The following is a 19,103-nucleotide window of genomic DNA, read 5'->3' as shown; positions in this document are numbered from 1 at the left end:
TGTTAATAATAAGGAAGACAACCGCACCTCACCAGGGATGGCTTTTCACAAATGGGGGATGCCACCAAGAAGTCTCCGCCAACAGATCCACCGATATATCTACATATCCTCAATTAATCTGTAACCATTTTTTTAAAAGCCTTCTAAAAGCAGTTCCGTGCGTTGCAGAGGGGTACACCTAGGACCAAACTAGATCCATTAATGGAAATCAGGCCTCCTTACACTTTGGTTAAAAAAAAAAGCAGTCGTGAGGGTCCAAGGTGTGGTGATAGCCACTATCCCCCAATTTAGATGGTTTTAAATAGGGATTAGATTATTTCATGGGGGATTTTGCTGTCAGTGGCTACTAGTCCTGATGGCAGGATGCGACTTTCGGGATCAGAGGCAGACTGCAATGCTGCCTATGTGGGTCTGCCCTTGAGGTTAAGAAATTGGCTACCTGATTTGGATAATGCTCTATCGTTATAGCAATTCTCTATGAACCTACTTTAGGTCAGAGACTAATGGAAGAAGCAACCTAATTCTCAGCTTTAAGGAGCGGGCGGGAAACCAGGGATTATAGCAGGTTGGATGCTGTCAGGGGTTGTGTTTCAGTGGCAACGAAAAATGCAGAAAGAGAGTGTAAATAACTGCTTCTGGCAGCAATAAGAGCCCACGGGGAGATGAAGCGCATGATGAGAATTACCTGAGCTACAGTGGAGTTCAAGAGGCTACTAAGCTGCAGTAAAGAAAATAATAAAGTGGCCAAGGATGAAGCTGGAACCACCTCATCCCGGTACAGTGAAGGTTAAGTAAATAGCAAGCTTAAATGGAGGCTTTGGGCCGACAGAATTGGATGATTTAGCAGGGGAAAGAGCTGAATGCCTGACAAATGGGAAGAAGGGGGAAAGAAAGAGAGCTGGCGCCAGGCTTCTGGGGGGGGGGGGGAAACGGGCTTTTCATAAGGAGTACAAGGAGCTGGCATAGCAGGTGGAACAAGCACCAGTTTCCCCAATTTATATTGCAGGAAGGCAAAGGACAATAACAAAAGAGGGCCTCTGAGGCAAAGTGCAGGTGCCAATTGTCATGTCATGCTGCTCCTGAAAGAATGGGACTGGATGCCTGTCCACTACCTGGCCCAATTTAAGGTGCTTCCTTTGTGTCTATATGACTTGTGATCCAGTACTCACTTGAAAGGATGGCTCTTGCATTCCCTTCCAGCTGATGGTTTAAAACAGGCATAGGCAAACTCGGCCCTCCAGATGTTTTGGGACTGCAATTCCCATCATCCCTGACCACTGGTCTTGTTAGTTAGAAGAAGAGTTTGGATTTGATATCACTCTTTATCACTACCTGAAGGAGTCTCAAAGCGGCTAGCATTCTCCTTTCCCTTCCTCCCCCACAACAAACACTCTGTGAGGTGAGTGGGGCTGAGAGACTTCAAAGAAGTGTGACTAGCCCAAGGTCACCCAGCAGCTGCATGTGGAGGAGCGGAGACGCGAACCCAGTTCACCAGATTACGAGACTACCACTCTTAACCACTACACCACACTGGCTCTAGCTAGGGATCATGGGAGTTGTAGTCCCAAAACATCTGGAGGGCTGAGTTTGCCTATGCCTGGTTTAAAATCTACTTGGGAGGCTCTGCTGAAAGTTCCACCTGTAACTGCAGCCAGTCCCTCAGTGACTCGTGACAGGGCCTTCTTGGTTACGGCCCCGCAGGTATGAAACGTTCAAGAGATTCGTCTGGCTCATTGAAATCTGTTTCATCTTGCCTTTGAGGACGGAAGGCTGTGTGGGTTGGGCAGTTCCTGTCCACCGTGGTTTCTGTATTGGCACAATCTTGTAGTTGAGCCGTGTGTTGGACCTTTCTGTGGTTTTGGTGTTAATTTTAATGTTATATTTAATTTCAGTCCTTGTATAGCACCCTGAAAACTTTAGATGAAGGGCAGCCTAGAAGCACAATAAATGGATAATTGAATAATGTAGTGATTATCGCTGACATTTGGGGGGCACTGGGCACATTTGGAACTTTGAGAAAGTGGTGAGGGCACCAGTAACAAAATGGCTGTTGCAGAAACTGCTGCTTGCCTTCTATCACTGTGCCATTGAGAGCATGCTCACTTATTGCTTATGTGTGTGGTACGGAAGCTGTACTACTCAGGACAGGATGGGGGTTGTGCAGGGTTGTTAAGGCAGCAGAGAGCATTGTTGGCTGCCCACTCTCCACCTTAGAGCAGATTTATGCCACAAGGTGCCATAGGAAGGCACTGGACATAGTAAAAGATCCATCGCATCCTGGTCACTGTCTCTTCGAGCTCTTGCCGTCGGGACGGAGATACAGGACGATGAAGACAAGAACGAGCCGTCTTAAGAACAGCTTCTTCTCCAGAGCGATCTCGGCCCTGAATGGGAAGCCCGGACTTTGAAAGTCATCTAATCTCCCTTGCTGTATTATACTGTATTGTTTAATTAGTGTTTTTATGGAGCAGCCAAGTAATTTTGTTGTCCCCGAAGGGGGCAATGACAATAAAGATATTATTATTATTATTATTATTATTATTATTATTATTATTATTATTAATCCCAAAGAGCAGAAAAGGAGTTGAAATGGTGTAGGCACGTCCCCATTGTTGATGAAAAAAGGCACCCCCCCACCAGCCACTGCTGTCCTCATTCTTTGCACCTCTCTGTTCAGAACAGGAAGGGGTGGGGTGTTCCAGTCCTGGCCTCCCGTGGAATGAAGCCATGTTTAAGGGTATGTGTTCAATGTAGGAAAGGCTGAGCCAGTGCAAATAGGAACTGAGCAGAAAGTCAACAGTCTTTCACGCACTGTGGATTTCTGAGGGAATATTTGCTGAGATCTTTTTGCTAGTGCCCACAAGCACTCTGTTGGGGATCGCCGCAATAAGCACATTCATAAAGAAGAAACTGTAATGTGCGGCAACAAACCTTGGCCCACACTTGTTGGTAGTCTAGAAATGAATGGGGAAAAAATGGTTTCTGGAATGCTAAAGAGGCAGGATTTGAATTTTGCATCCTTCAAATTTCTATCCGTTCACCAAAGGATTGCAAGAGTACAGTGGTGCCTCGCAAGACGAAACTAATTAGTTCTGCGAGTTTTTTCATCTTGTGAATTTTTCGTCTTGCGAAGCACAGTTTCCCATAGGAAATGCATTGATAGTTTCCCATAGGAATGCACTGGCAGTTTTAAGAAAAAGGCGCAAGATGTTTTCGTCTTGCGAAGCAAGCCCATAGGGAAATTCGTCTTGCGAAGCAACTCAAAAAACAAAAAACTCTTTCGTCTTGCGAGTTTTTCGTCTTGCGAGGCATTCGTCTTGCGAAGTACCACTGTATTGTGAAGGAGGTCTTTGCCATGCTTTTGAAACAATGTAGGGACTAAAAAGAAAAGAAAAAAGAAAAGAAAAAGCAGCACACAGACCTAAATGCAGATGTCCACAACAATGAGTGCTATTTTGGAGTGGAAAATGATTTCCTAACTACATGCCACAGCATACCGGTATGTATGTTGAAGGAGTCGCTTTGGACTGCAACTCCCATTAGCCTCAGGCAGCATGGCCAATAGTCAGAGATGAGGGGAGTTTTAATCCAAGAACACCTGAAGGAACTAGGGTCTGGGAAGACTGTGTGGGAAAATTACCCATAATAGCAATTTCCTTTAATCCTTATATGCTGACAACCAGCAGAGAGCACTAGACGGATAGGTCTCCAGTGATAAAATGTGTGTGACATGTTTTGGCAGAACTCCCTTTTTTTTTGTTGTTGCTGGAATATTCGTGCTACATTTTTTCAGTTTTGAAATCTCAAGGCAGGCAATGATTTATTGGTACTCTGAACTAAGCAATGAGTGCAGCTGAAATGAATTAAGGTGGTGGAGTTCCTAGGTAGTTCTATGGGAGGTCCCATGTACATCTGATTCCAGGTGATGGCTGGGTGCATTGCAGTGCGCTTGGCAGTACTAGTGCCAGAGGGAGGGCAGCTGGAGAGGTGGAATCAGAAATCTAATCCCGTGAATTCTGCAGGGATATGATCTACGTGTACATGTACCTGTGATGGCCTGGGAATCGGATTCAGAGGCTGAACCTGAGGAATCCCAGCCTGCACAGGAGTCCCCGCCTCCAGGACCGGCTGAACCGGGGCTGGGGCTTGAACCTGAAGGGCCCTCACCTGTGCCGGATCCTCAGGAGCAGACACCAGCTGAATCTGCTCTGGCTCCGGAGGTGATTGAGGACCCATGGCCTGCAGGTGCTCCACTCTCAGCCCCAGCAGGGGAAGCTGAGATTGCCTCTGGGTCCGGTAACCCTCCAGCCTCTCCTGAGCTGCAGAGGCTCAGGGCAGAGAGGCGGAGGGAACTAAGTTCTCGCAGGAGGAGTGCTCGCCTCCAGGCCAGGAGAGGCGAGTCACCTGTGGACCGGGGCTGCCCTATGCCTCGGGGCAGATAAAAGCCAGCCAGCCCAGAACCAGGTTGTGGGAGCAACATTGTTGGTAACCTGTTCCTGCTGGCACTCTGTCCTGCTCTTCTGCCAGAGTTCCTGACCACACCCGACTCCCCACCTTGGACAGACTGCCTCCACACCACACCCTTGACCTCAGACTGGACTCGGACCATGCCGCACGGTAACCCCCCGGGACCAGCACAGTGCCCATGATTTGCTCCCATTTTGGTTATGGGCTCTTTTTCAATTTAATGCTACTTGCCCTGCCCCATATTTATTTATTTACTGATGGTGTCCTACCTTACAGCCGAATTGAAGCACAATTTAAACATGAAGTAAGACATGAAACCGTTAAAAAAGAAGAGGAAAGCCCCCCCGCCCCCAGATATAAATGCAACAAAACAGAATCTGCTATACCCCAAAAGTGAAACACAGATTTAAGAAACAGAGGGACGGACTAGCTAAGTTATTGAAAAGGCTAGGTGAACAGAAAGGCAGCAAAAATGCCTCTCTAAGCAGGAAGACTTCCTTGGAAACTGAAGCCCAGGGAGCCCAACTAAAGCCAAACCCATAAGCCAGTTGAGCAGAAACATCGAGATCCAGCTCAAGCAGACCAACCGAAAATGTATGAGGAGCCCTGATGGATGAGCCCCAAGGCCTATGGGAGTCCAGCTGTGATGGCCTGGGAATCCGATTCAGAGGCTGAGCCGGAGGAATCCTAGCCTGCACAGGAGTCCCCGCCTCCAGGGCCGGCTGAGCTGGGGCAGGGCCTTGATTCTGAAGCGCCTGCACCTGTGCCGGATCCTCAGGAGCAGGCACCAGGTGAATCCACTCTGGCTCCAGAGGTGGTTGAGGACTCAGTGCCTACAGGTGAGTCTCCCCCTGGGTCCAGTTCAGCCTCTCCTGAACTGCAGAGGCTCAGGGCAGAGAGGCGAAGGGAACTGGTTTCTCCCAGGAGGAGTGCTCGCCTTAAGGCCAGGAGAGGCGGGTCTCCTGGGGGCCGGGACCGCCCCTGGCCTCAGAGAAGATAAAGGCCAGTCAGCCCGGTCCCAGGTTGCGGGAGCAACGTCGTCGAAGAGCTGTTTCGGCCAGCACCCAGTCCGGTTCCCCCAGAGTTCCTGTCCTTGCCCGGCTCCTCGCTGTGGACCCCGCTTCGCCTGTGGAGGACTGTCTGCCGACCCTCAACTCAGGTCCTGGACCTCGCCCCACGGTAATCTCCCCCCTGGACCAGCACGCCAGCATTCCCTTCTCACAGTGGCCAACCAGATGCCCATGGAAGGTCCATAAGGACCAACCAGATAGTCGTGGAATGCCGTTGGTAGGCCATGGGTGCAGCAACACTCTCCCATTTGTGATCTCCAGGAGCTGGTATTCAAAGGCATACTGTCTCTGCTTCTGGAGGTAAAATAACCACCATGACTAGAAGTCACTGATAGCCTTATCTTCCATGGATTTGTGCATCAAGGTCTTCTAAGTTGATGGCCATTGCTATATCTTGTTGTTTCAGATTCCAGAGTTTAACTATCTGCTATGTGTTTTGGCACAACCGGCTTACAGATTTGGGCTGCTAATTAGTTCTCTCCCCCCCCTGTGTCCTGAGATGCCTCCACCATTGCCTTTCTAAGAGAAAACTAGCTGAGGTTTTAGAGATCTTACAGAAAATAATTGCTTCTTTTCAACTGTACTGTATTCCCCCCCCGCTCCCCAACTATCTTTTTGTAAAACCCATGAGAAATTCAAAAAGCTAATAGCAGGTAACTGGAAGGAAAGTGTGCTATAAAGCACATTCTTCCGTGGAATAAGTATTGAGGCTGATAAATAATAGCTGCAAATATAATTCAAACAAAAAATTGGACTACTTCCACAGGAAACAGAAGTGTCCAATTTCATCAGTGTCTAAACAGGAATGAGAGAGGAGTTCTTGTCCTGTAGTACCATCTTTAGATTGCTTTATAAACAGATTTTGGGGTTGGGTTCTCACTTTTCATCATCATTATGGAAAAAGTTTTTCCCTTCAGTTACGTGTCCTGTTCCTTTTCTGATCATATGAGTGGCAACGTTCTTTCAAAATAATTGATAAACCGGTTCATTTTTAAAATACCCCCCCAAAGGGAGCCATCCCACCATATTGTATAATGTTTGGTTGTTATAAAATGGCTGCTTTTGGTTTTAAGGGCTCTCCTCATAGAAGGGTCCGTTTTCATGGGAAGGTCAAAAGTACAAGTGGTTGTTCTACTCGGGATCTATTGAACAGAAGGTCAAAAGTTCAGTCTAGGAATGTGGCCGTTAAGGAGAAATGGACACTTAACCAGGAGTTTACTATCCTTATAATTGGCTAAAAGGCTGGGGGGAGGAGTGAAAATATGGTACATGAGCTGAGTTGAAGAAAAGTGCTCTTCATTCTTGAAGAGATGGAATTCAAGAGCTGCATGAAAGAGAAAGGGCTGAAACACCAGAGAGAGCAGGGACACTGGAAAGTGGTAGGGAAGTCCGCTCACCCCTTCTGGTGCGGCGGCGTGGCGGGACGGCAGAGACTTCTCCATGGCCCTGATGTCACTTGAGTCCCGTTTGGATAGGGGGCGTGGGCATAAGCTTGCGCTGCCTATCAGAAGCCGGATCCTAGCCTACATCCTTGATTGGCAAATGGGGATGCCGGCTGGGCTGGAGGGCGGGGCCGACGGAGCTGGAAGGCTTCCCTTGGGTCCACTCCCTGGCCATTTAAATAGCCTTCACCTGGGGCCCTACCTGTTTCCCCCTCACCGGATTCCCCCAACCACCCTCCTTTGATTCAAGCTGATTGTTAAGGAATTTGCTGTGGCTATGGTGGTCGCTGTTCTATGGGGCCAGGTAGGAATTTGTCCACCAAGCCAATTGGCTCTAACCCAGTGGTTCTGCCTACCTCATAGCAATCGTCACAACTGGGTTGGGCATTGGGGCAATCCTTTGTTTGGGATGGAGGGCAGGGTGTAGTCTTCACCTGCCCCTCCAAACGTTGAGGTATCCTGTTAAAGGGTTATGGGGGGAGTGGTCCTGTCTGCGTGCCCAGGCAGGGCCAGGGTTGAGGATGCTCCTCCAGACGGTGGTCCCTGGGGGGGGGGCACTCTATTTGATGGAAGACTTATGAACCCCCCTGCCTGGAATGACCTATGCATCACTTCCGGTGGACGGGCCGGAAGTATTTTGATTGCCTAATGCCCAAGCCAAACCTCTTTCATCTGTTTTCAATAAAGTTGTGGACTGTTTCGATCCAAACCAGTCTATGTGGTCCTTTATTTGTCTGTGGGCTGGGGGACTAGGGAGCTCGATGCCTGGATCCTGCAACACAGCTGGACCCGGAAGTAGTAGGAAGGACGGAGCCAGAAGACCACAAAGGGCCACAGACAAGATTATAAATTGTTTTAAATGCAACAGCAGCAGCAAGAATATTATTGGCACAAAATTGGAAGCAAGAATTACTGACAAAAGAAGAGTGGCAAATGAAATTAATGGACTATGCAGAATTAGATGAATTAACAGGAAGGATTCGAAACCTGCGGGATCAGAGATTCTTAGAGGACTGGAGTAAATATTTGAACTATCTGAAAAGGAATTGTGATAAACAGATTACGCTAGTAGGACTGCAAGAAGTTCTGTAAGGAGAAATATTGCAAGGAAGACTTTGAAAACAATTATTAGTTAAGGTCAATTGAAAGTAATAGAGGCATTAAGAAATGCAGAACAAGTGATAAAGAATGGAACATCTTCAGAGGTTGTTGACGGAAGTCTAAAATACTGTATAAGATAAGAAGTCATGTTAAATGATTGTTGGAACTGATATATGTGTGTGTGTGTGTGTGTGTGTGTGTGTGTGTGAGTGACCACAAAGGGCCCATATGCTGAACTGCAGGATTCAAACTTGTTTTGGTTGAAGCAACAGTTTAGAATAGGCGTAGCTCAGAGGGGAGGAACCTCCAGTCTATGGATCAAATGTAGCCTTCCTTTGCATTTGCTCAGTGAGGCCATTTTGTTGAAGCCATTCTCACCCACCCTACGCCTGAAATCATATGTGACATCAGGTGTGGGGCAGGTAACAGCAGGACTTCGGAGGAACAACTGGAAGCTCAAAGTGACTTCCCAGTTGCTTCTTTCCTGGAGCAATACCCCACCCACCCTCTCAGCACTGCTCTTTGAACCTCCAAAAAAAAGGAGGTTCAAAGAGCTCTTTCCCCCATGCTGCTCTTCAAATCTCAGACTTATGGAGGCTTAAGGAGTAGTTCGGAGATTGTTTTTGCCCGTTTTTGGAAGTTCAGCATGGGGATATTAGAAAATGGTTTGTAAGCATCGCAATACTGCACTTAGAAGTCCCAACAATCGAGACTTCAGAGTTCAGCACCAACACAATTGCCCCCCCCATGTGGGTGACCCTAGCTACCTATCAAATTTGGCCCGCCAGTGGTCAGGGAGATTAAGCTCTGGCCCATTGGCTGGAAAAGGCTTCCTGCCCCTGGTACAACTGGATGCACGTATCTCTTGAGGGAGTGGGTGGTGCTGTGGTCTAAACCACTTAGCCTTTTGGGCTTGCGGATCAGAAGGTCAGTGGTTCAAATCTCTGTTTATTTTTATATTTATATATCTCTGTTTATTTTTTATTTACTCTTATGGGTAAAAGCAGGGACGCGGGTGGCGCTGTGGGTTAAATCACAGAGCGTAGGACTTGCCGATCAGAAGGTTGGCAGTTCGAATCCCCACGACGGGGTGAGCTCCCGTTGCTCAGTCCCTGCTCCTGCCAACCTAGCAGTTCGAAAGCACATCAAAGTGCAAGAAGATAAATAGGTACTGCTCCAGCGGGAAGGTAAATGGCGTTTCGGTGCGCTGGTTAGTCATGCTGGCCATATGTCCCGGAAGCTGTATGCCGGCTCCCTCGGCCAATAAAGCGAGATGAGCGCCGCAACCCCAGAGTCGGCCATGACTGGACCTAATGGTCAGGGGTCCCTTTACCCTTTTTACTATAAAAGTAGCTCTCCCCCTCAATTTTTTTTTCTTGACTTGTTTAACTTGTTTCCTTATATAAACCTGTGCAAGGTACAGTGGTACCTTGGGTTACAGACACTTCAGGTTACAGATACTTCAGGTTACAGACTCCGCTAACCCAGAAATAGTACCTCGGGTTAAGAACTTTGCTTCAGGATGAGAACAGAAATCATGCGGCGGCAGCAGGAGGCCCCATTAGCTAAAGTGGTACCTCAGGTTAAGAACAGTTTCAGGTTAAGAATGGACCTCCAGAACGAATTAAGTTCTTAACCCGAGGTACCACTGTATAAGCATTGTTTATTTTTGAAAACGTGGCCTTGCTGAACATCCGCTGAACAACCAGTCAGGATTCCGAAGCCCCTGAACCTCATTGAATTGTTTCTGGGGCTCCCCCCTAGGTTTTTCCACCCTAAGGTTTTTGGTGCAATTTTGGCAATATAAGCAATGGCGATCACTTCTGGATATTGTAAACTGAGCGCTTGTTCATTTCAGCAGTTGTGGAAGTAAGAAGGCAGTTGCCACATGTTCTGCAGGAGCTAAATTATAGTGCTGCTGGATTATAATTCTGTGTTTCCCGAATTTTCTAAATTATAATACTCCATTTTCGCAACAGCATGGCAAAGCCATTCATCACAAGCAGCTCATTCATTTCGGCAGCAGCAGAAGCAAGAAGGCAATTGCTGCAGCAGCTAAATTATAGTGCCGCTGGATTATAATTCCGCATTTCCTGAATTTGCTCAATTATAATACTGCGCTTTCACAACAGCGCGGCAAAGATTTGCAGTTGTCTGCAAACATTTAGCTAGCGTTTTGTCCTTGTTGAGGACTACATGGGAAGCTTGGGGTGATAGCCATGCCTGAAATAGCAGCCTGAAACCTCATTACTCACTTTCAGCAAAATATATACCATTTATTGTAAGGAATGGGAACCGTATTAAAAATATTATCATACTCACAGTCAGTTTGGTGCCTCTGATGAAATCCATTATTGGCAAGATTCTTTTTCCAATTGTCTCCAGGTGTCTCCTTGCTTCTTCTTTTGTGAGAGGACTGAATGGAGCTTTATGCTCTAGGGAGGTATAAAAGAAGCATTATTTAACAGAACTAACAGCTGTGGACAGAATCGCATTGAAAAGATAACACCCTGTTGTGTGGAAACTTAATCCCAAGGCTCCGGAAATGGATTAGTCATGACTTGCTGGTTGCCAAATGTCTCATTTTACCGCATGGTTGAGGAACCTCAAGCCTGAGGGCTGGATGTGGCCCCCTGAGCATCACCACCTGGCCCTCAGGGCTCTTCCCCAGCCACGCCCTGCTCTGAGCCCTCCTCGAGTTCTCTTGTCTGGCTTAGAACATGCCATGTATCCATCCATCCATCCATCCATCCATCCATCCATCCATCCAAGACAGCAATATAAGACTTGCGAAAATGACCAAACCAGGAGATACACGTTCATCATCAATTGTGTATGTGCGAGAGAGAATCCACATTTGTTACCTGAAAATGTCGGCAACTTCCGGCTGGACATCTTTTCCAGAAATTTCCCAACTTCCTTGTTTTTGAAGCCCAGGGTCAGCAGATAACACTGGGGCGAAGGGCAAGACCAGCTGGCCGTCTGTGGCAAACTGTGAAGTCCATGAGGGTCTGAAAAGTAAGAGGAGGAAGCAGAACATGCACAGTGGTCTGTGGGGTTGTTCAAAATGGCTCTCAGTTTTTCCACCTTTATATGAAGAGAACTCTAAAAATCAATGACACAAATAAATAGCACAAGCACTTGCAGAGCCCTGGGGGCGGGCACACGGCATGTTCCCCGTTCTGGTGTGATTTATTGTTTTCCATTTTGGATTCACGATTCCGCCCTCCCCATAATGTGAAATTAATATGTAAACCGAAAGCCAGCGTAGAAATATCCTAAAGGAAATTGGTATCCAAATCAATGGGGTAAAAAGCCCTTAATTAATCTTGGCCGAACCGTCCCTCGTGTTGTAGGGTGTCAACCTTGTCACCTGTATAGATGTATTCCACATAGTCAGGGTGCTTTCTGGTGAAAGCTTCCTTCAACTTGTCTACCTCTTCAGCCTTTACTTTAGCTGCAAATGGCGTGTACATCACGGAAAAACACTCGGCTCTTGTGATGGCCTCCTCAATCATAGCCTTAAAAAAAGAAGAAGGAAAGAAAGAGATATGATACAGGGGCTCTCTCTCTCTCTCTCTGTGTTTATTAAAAAAAATATGTGATCTGCTATTAAAGAAGGGGGAGAGGGAGGGGGGAAAGGAGGAAAGAGGAAAATGAAAAATAATTACCTTCATGGATGATATTTCCCCCTTAATAATTGCACAGTCATGCAAAGATAACATATTTTGGGTTTGAATATTAATTAGAGAAAAATTCAAATTAGTTCCAGAATGCATTGCCTATCTCGCTCTCGGAAAATCAATTTTAATGTAGAAAAAGAACATTTGTAAACAGTTTTCACTGCGGCAGGTCTGCGCCTTGCATGGGAAGAATAAAGGCATTAGGCAAATTATCTCAAAGATAATAAGAAAATGAATTTTAGTTTCTCTGAAGGTCATATCTACACCCACCGGAGAGTTTGTTCAAAGCTTGGAGAATTGATCTAAATTTAGGCTGTTTCAAATGTGGATTATCCAGATATAAGAGACAATACACAGGGTATAATGAAGGGGCAAGCAATTTATAATCCATTTATGAAGAACATTTATGCAGCGGAGACTGGTTTGTGAGGGCGATTGGGTCGCTGCCCCACCAATCTCAGCTGACCCCAAGCTGCCTGCCTTTGTTCAGCCAGTCCAAGGGGTAACACTGCTTGTCAACTTCCTTGTCTTCTTTTCAAGGGGGATTCACGCTGGACAAGGGATTGATCCAGGGACACATTATCTAGCCAACTGCACAGAGCCTTCTAGCATTCAAGCTGCATGTGCTTTGTATGTCTCACCCGTATCCTACAGCTTCTATGCACAAAGGCTCTGTGTGCAAGGTTCGATTGGTGTGGAGCCACTGGGAGGAATCCTCCCACGCAGGGTGGATTTGATTTAAACTGTTGTATTGCGGGAAAGATGAGTGACAGACACAGCTCTTTTAAGCAATAGCTCTTTATTACAGCAGTTAGCACTGCTCTAAGTCTCTCTGAGCAACCGTGAAGCTGGCTGCCTTATATAATGCTCAATAACTTGTAACAGTAACAAATTCCAACTAACTACCCAATCGGTGAAAGCAACTCTCAGTCCTTCATTTGCATACTGGTGGCCCAGAGTGAGAACTGCAGCCAGTCTGAATACATAACACAAACCAAATTGATTTAAATCACAATTTAAACCACTGGTCAGTGATTAAATAATTGTTTTACAGAAAGATTCATTCTTGCTGGTATAATCTTAATATTTACAACCAGATGGAGGTTTCATTTTTGGAATAATAAATTAGTTTTTACAGTTATATTGAAAATTACTGTTTTGGTTAAACTATTAGAAATACATAGATAATTATGAAATTATTGTGAGGTTTAATAAGTTAGCTGTTTATATTTGGACAACTTTTCTGCTGTACTTTATTGGAAGGAGAAAAATCATCATTTCCTTAATAACAATTTAAACAATTTATTTAACTAAAACAATAACATCATAGCACATGTATCCATGTTTGTTAACTGATGTGGTTAAACGGTTTTTAAAAAAAAACTTTGACTGAGTTTTATTACACATGAAAAATTTAAAACAAATCCTTATTTCCTGATGAATAGCCTTTGGACTATAATGTAACTTAAATAGAAAACTGTATATAGAAAGATTTTTCTTCCAAAAGCCTTTTATTTTAAAAATCTGATTAAAATAAAAAAATCCTATTTTTAAAAAAATCATTGATTTTTATCCACCCTGCTTCCACATGTTGATTGTATTCAAACTTAGAATGTATGAATATATAAGTAATATAGCAATTTTATATGGTAAGGAAAGAATTCCATGGATGGGTAGATGGGAAGTCAATGGATATGAGAGGTTTGTTCTGAGTATTGTCTAAAAGAATTTGTAAAATCTGAACATTTAATTAAAAGGTTATGCGAGAGAGAGGGAGAGAGAGAATATGTATGAATAGTGCTACTCTTAGGGATGGGTGAATCTATCAGTTTTGGATTCTCTCAGTTTCTCAGAGCCAGTGTGGTGTAGTGGTTAAGAGTGGTAGTCTCGTAATCTGGTGAACCGGGTTTACTTCCCCACTCCTCCACATGCAGCTGCTGGGTGACCTTGGGCTAGTCACACTTCTCTGAAGTCTCTCAGCCCCACTCACCTCACAGAGTGTTTGTTGTGGGGGAGGAAGGGAAAGGAGAATGTTAGCCGCTTTGAGACTCCTTAAAGGGAGTGAAAGGCGGGATATCAAATCCAAACTCTTCTTCTTCTTCTTCTCCTCATTTTCCCATTCTTAAATTCTGTTCATTTAATTTCCACATCTGTTTGTAATTTTTTTTTATCTCACAAGAAATAGTCAGCACTTTAGTATGAATTTCTCATAATATACATATTTTTGTAAGCAGTTTTTGTGCAGTATAATTGTTTAATTGCACACTGGAAATGGTGAATACCTTTATGTATATTGCTAAGGGTTTAACACTAGAAAATTCAATTGGAGGATGCTAAGCTAGAAGAGAGCTCTCTAGCTGGGTTCATGATTAACTGTTGATGTTCTCTGCTCTTTTGCATGAGTGTTTAACCTTAGCTCATGTGATTAAGGTATTCCATTGCAAATCTTGATTTTGAAAGGGAGTTGGCTTTTGGTCTCTTGTTCCCAGGCACAGTGGGAAAGGGATGTGATAATGATGCATCCCCAGGAGCTGCATAGCATTGGGGGGTGTTAGAATTCCTGCTCCATGATTGCAGTCATGGGGTTGTTGTCTATCACATGACGGTATATGTTTTGACTCCACAGAGCGGGAAGTGGCGGAGACAGGATGTTTGTGTTACTGTGTTCGGTGAAGTGGGACTATTGTCCTTTGTTCTTTTTCTCTTTGCTGTCTGATGCTAGAGAGAGAGGGAGCCATGTTGCAGTGCTCCGTTTGTGTTTATATGTAAATAAAGTAGATTAGCCAAAATGCTGAGTTGCTGAGTTCTGTTACGCAACGGCGCAAACTCTTCGGATCCCTAAGTGTGCTGATGTTTCTTGGCATCAGTCGCTGTGATGTTCAGGCTGAAGACAGCTTTTGAAGCTCCCGAACGAACGACCAGGAAGGAGAGAACATGCCAGTCGGGCAGGTGTCTCTGCCGGGGTCCTACTCGAGTGTAGGATGAGCTCCTGACAGGGGGATGGGGGTGGGGCAGGCTAATGCAGGCAATGGGAAAGACAGAGCTTTGATTTTTTGCTCTGATCATAATTATGCTATATATTTAAGAAGAAGGACCTATGCTTGAATATGCATATACAGTGGTACCGCGGGTTAAGTACTTAATTCGTTCAGGAGGTCCGTTCTTAACCTGAAACTGTTCTTAACCTTAAGCACCACTTTAGCTAATGGAGCCTCCTGCTGCCGCCGTGCTGCCGGAGCATGATTTCTGTTCTCATCCTGAAGCAAAGTTCTTAACCTGAAGCACTATTTCTGGATTAGCGGAGTGTGTAACCTGAAGCATATGTAACCTGAAGCGTATGTAACCTGAGGTACCACTGTACTTTATACAACTTTATGGATGCATCATTGATTGTTTTCTATCTGTTTTTAAAGACGTTCTGGTTAGTAAAGCTTTGAATAATGGGTCTGGGCAATTTTTATTCCAAAATGGGCCAGCTTTTATGTATCCAATTGCTTGATGCTGTGCAATATTAATATCTTCAATATATACACATTTTTGAAAGCAATCTCTCCAATAAAACGCATTTGCACATGCTGTTTTCATTAATATAGACATTTATGTGTCCAATTTATCCCATGGTATGCACTTTTGCACACGTTCTTGGCTGGAGAACTGCACTGCGAAATTTGGAGAAGTTTGTTTCGGTTTGCATATTGTTTCGCAAAGGGCAAATTAGGTAGGTTTGCCTTCACAGGGACACGGGTGGCACTGTGGGTTAAAGCCTCAGCGCCTAGGGCTTGCCGATCGAAAGGTCGGCGGTTCGAATCCCCGCGGCGGGGTGCGCTCCTGCTGTTAGGTCCCAGCACCTGCCAACCTAGCAGTTCGAAAGCACTCTCGGGTGCAAGTAGATAAATAGGGACCACTTACTAGCGGGAAGGTAAACGGTGTTTCCGTGTGCGGCTCTGGTTCGCCAGGGGTACCTTTACCTTTACCTTTGCCTTCACAGGCAAGCAGGATCAAATTTCCTCTCCAACCCTAGTTACTCAGAAACATGTTTGCCTTTCATTAAGCAGCAATGCTTAATGACATGGCACGTTAATTGGACCGCCTTTTTTTAACCCGAAGGCCAGTTTAACAGAGAGTGCCCTTTAGTAGAGACAAATTGACAAAGGCGAAGGAGGAAGGCAAAGATTTTCACCCTGGAATGAGTCTCTGAGAAATCTCTGTGTGGAACTGAGAAATTACCGCTAGCCGTTTTACTGGCAGACTGAACAAGACAGCGTTTCGGCTCTCAAGGTCACTCTTGGGCGATGCAAAATTGCTTGAGAAATTATGTGTAAATCTGAGTAATGTTTCCAAAAGCCGAGACAATTGTCTCTGCTCGGGTGGAATGGAAAGGCTGAGGTAATTCAGTATTTGTCTTCTCTTTTGTAATGGACATAAACAGGTACTTTGGCGCGCATTATGCCACTTCACTTTCGGGAGAACGCTGCCTCGGATGAAAACAGCAATTTGATCTGTTGGCCCTTCTGCAATACGTCCTGGAAATGAAATCGAGAAGCAGGTGACCTGCCTTTGCTAACCATTTCACAGTGGAACCTATCGGTTAAAGCAGAAAGCAAAGTGGCTTTATGTCTAGAAAGGGAAAAAATAGGGTAGAACAAGGAAACAAAGAAAAAGGCACCAAAAACTGAGGCGGGTGGGGGCATGTATTTATAACAGGAACCTGCTGCCTCCTCCCAGATGTTGCGCGGCGAGTTCCCACCTCCCACTGGAAGAAATAAAGACACAAGACACCATAGTTAAGGTTAATGGGCGAAAATTGGCCACAACTTTATTGATTGCAGGAAATGAGCGGTATTGGCCTAGGCATTGGTCCTAATCAACTAACCGGTTTCAGGCTGTATGCCTGAGAGTCTGGGAAGGGTTAACACCAGCAGGGGGAGCCCTGCTGATGCACATCAACTAGGCAGTCCCCTGGGGTCACCTCTCAGGGACGTGCCTTGGGCCCTGGCCTCCCTAGGCTTCGGACGGGGCCACGTCCCCAGAGTCCTTTACTGGACTACCCTTTGCAACCGGGGGAGGTGATGGTGCTCCCCCCCGTCCATCTACATAACAATACCCCGACCAATGCCTCACTGCCAAACTGTGAAAGTTGTGACGATTTGCTATGAGGTAGGTGAAAAAACCAAATGGCCGGTGCCAATTTGCCAAGTGGAAAAATTCCTACCAAGCCCCTTAACGGCAACCAACCGAAGTCCATAGCAAGGTCAAAGGAAAACCTTAAAGGGAGGGTGGGTGAGAAATTCCCCAGCTGATCGGTGGCAAAGAAGGAGCTCCTCTGCTGCGCTTGGCTTAAGAGCGGCAAGCCACACCCCCCTGAGCCAGCCGATAGGCTGGCCATGGGATGACGCGGCAGAGGATTCCCCCTGTAAGCGTGGGGCTGAGAGCCAGCCTCCGCACAGGCGTTGTGGGTGGGAAGCCCACAACACCACCTCCTCCCTAAGGTCGGAAGTGGCTTTATTAGATTTCAGCTCCCATTATTCCCAGCCACATGGGCAATGGCCAGAGGATGATGGGAATGGTAGTTCAGCAACAAGTCCACAGGTTCCCCTATCTCAGCTGGGGCAGGCAGGTGGCACAACCCAGTCAACCACGTGCCTATTGGGGCAGAGGAACACACTGGGGCTGGCGGATTAGTCTTTTGGGGTACTGGGAAGGAATTTTTCATGCTACTTCACCGTCTCTGCAATCCACATCTGTAGAGTTTAACTGGACTTGACTCCCAGGCAGGGAGGAAATCATGACAGCAAAGTCTTGATAACACCCACAGTCTGAGTGACCTGCAAACAGTGATTGTTTTGGAGGAAGCCATCAATAAAAGGTCTCCCAAAGTGGGAAAGCAATAGACAAGATGCTGGTAAATATCACTGCTGAGAGTACAACCCATTCTTCCACCCCATGTATGTTGCTGCTATTTGCTTTGTCATCTTCGCGGATTTGTGTGTGTGTATGTCGGTGTGCGTGCGTGCGCTAAAGTCTTCATGGACATAACAAATCCTGGGTCCATAAATATTTCAGGGTTGGAACAAGGGGAGTTTTCATTTTTAAGAGCAAGTGGTGCTCCTCAGAGTGTGTTATCCATACAGGACGACTTATGCTTCTGTTGGTGCAATGTTTTCGGCAGATTGTTCATAATCTTCACAGCAGATTGTCCACAGGAAGGGATGCTGCTGTTGCAGATGGTCGCTGCAAAAAAACTCCATCAATCTCTCTTCTGCATCCACCAAACCCCTGAGAATTCCAGCACTGGGATGTATAAAGCAACTTCTCCTGAATCTATCCCTAGCATCATCTACTCTGCCTGGCAGTGGTTCTCCAGAGCCTCAGGAAGATGCCCTGAAACATGATGTTCATACGGAGCCCCCGGTCGTCTTACGGACTATTGACCCGTACACCACTAATCCGCTGCCACCAACCAGGTCCTCCCTGGTAAAATCACTTCAGTCTCAGTCAGCTTTTCAATTCATAAAGAAGAGTGTATTTTATTTCAGACTTAAAACAAAACTATTACAGCATTCCTCTTTACTTTCTTAGTCTTATGTTCCTCTCTCTGTCTCTGCTACCACCCCACACTCACGGACCAATGCCCTAACTGTCTCTCTATTACCAACTGCCTTTCCCAACCAGCCAACCCACTCAAACCAACCAACAACCGCCCCCAACGAACTAACTCTCAGAACTAGTTTTATAGACCCACTGACTCCACCCCCCTGGGTCCTGTCTGTGCAGCCTATTTAACTATTTGCCCTCCAGCACTCTCTCATATATGGTAACGTCATATGTGTAAAGTATGTGCTTTGCTGCTTAGGTGCTGCACCTCCTCTACAAAGCAAGTTTCTAACCCTCATGATAGAATCATAGAATTGTAAAGTTGGAAGGGACCATGAGGATTATCTAGTCAAACTCCCTGCAGTGCAGGAACATTTTGCCCATTGTGGGGCTCGAACCCATGACCGTGAGATTCGAACCCATGCTCTACCGACTGAGCTATTAACAGATGCATGGGTGTTGTTACTATCTTCGAAAGGTTCTGATCACCCAGAGATCCTCGAACTTTTGACAGTATAGACTCTGTAAGGTGCTGTCAAAGTGATCAGATCAGACAATGGTATTGAAAAAGCTGTCAGTGTTTGAATTCCTCACCAGTGGTGTCCCTGTATCGGGAAACTTTTAATGTCTGATGTTTTACAATTTTTTATGTGTTGGGTGGCTGGGGAAACCCAGCCAGATGGGCGAGGTATAAATAATAAAATAATAATAATAATTATAACGCACCGCCACAAGTTCTTTGCTAT

The 19,103-nt window shown here is 45.8% G+C and overlaps 1 protein-coding gene across 1 annotated transcript in view; it reads right to left on the bottom strand.

Annotated features, from left to right (window-relative positions):
* Positions 1 to 19,103, bottom strand: part of SPATA16 (spermatogenesis associated 16) — a 163,407-nt gene that overhangs the window by 36,163 nt on the left and 108,141 nt on the right. The window contains exons 6-8 of the mRNA XM_083442238.1: positions 11,454 to 11,601; positions 10,945 to 11,091; positions 10,403 to 10,515 (exon numbers count right to left, since the gene is read on the bottom strand). Coding sequence (XP_083298364.1) covers positions 10,403 to 10,515; positions 10,945 to 11,091; positions 11,454 to 11,601 — 408 coding nt within the window. The remainder of the gene's footprint in view (positions 1 to 10,402; positions 10,516 to 10,944; positions 11,092 to 11,453; positions 11,602 to 19,103) is intronic.

This window comes from Podarcis tiliguerta (assembly GCF_965153285.1).
Source record: "Podarcis tiliguerta genome assembly, chromosome: 5".
Taxonomy (NCBI): Eukaryota; Metazoa; Chordata; class Lepidosauria; order Squamata; family Lacertidae; genus Podarcis; species Podarcis tiliguerta.
The sequence above is the reverse complement of the archived record's forward strand: the minus strand, read 5'-3'. Positions and strand labels throughout refer to the sequence as shown.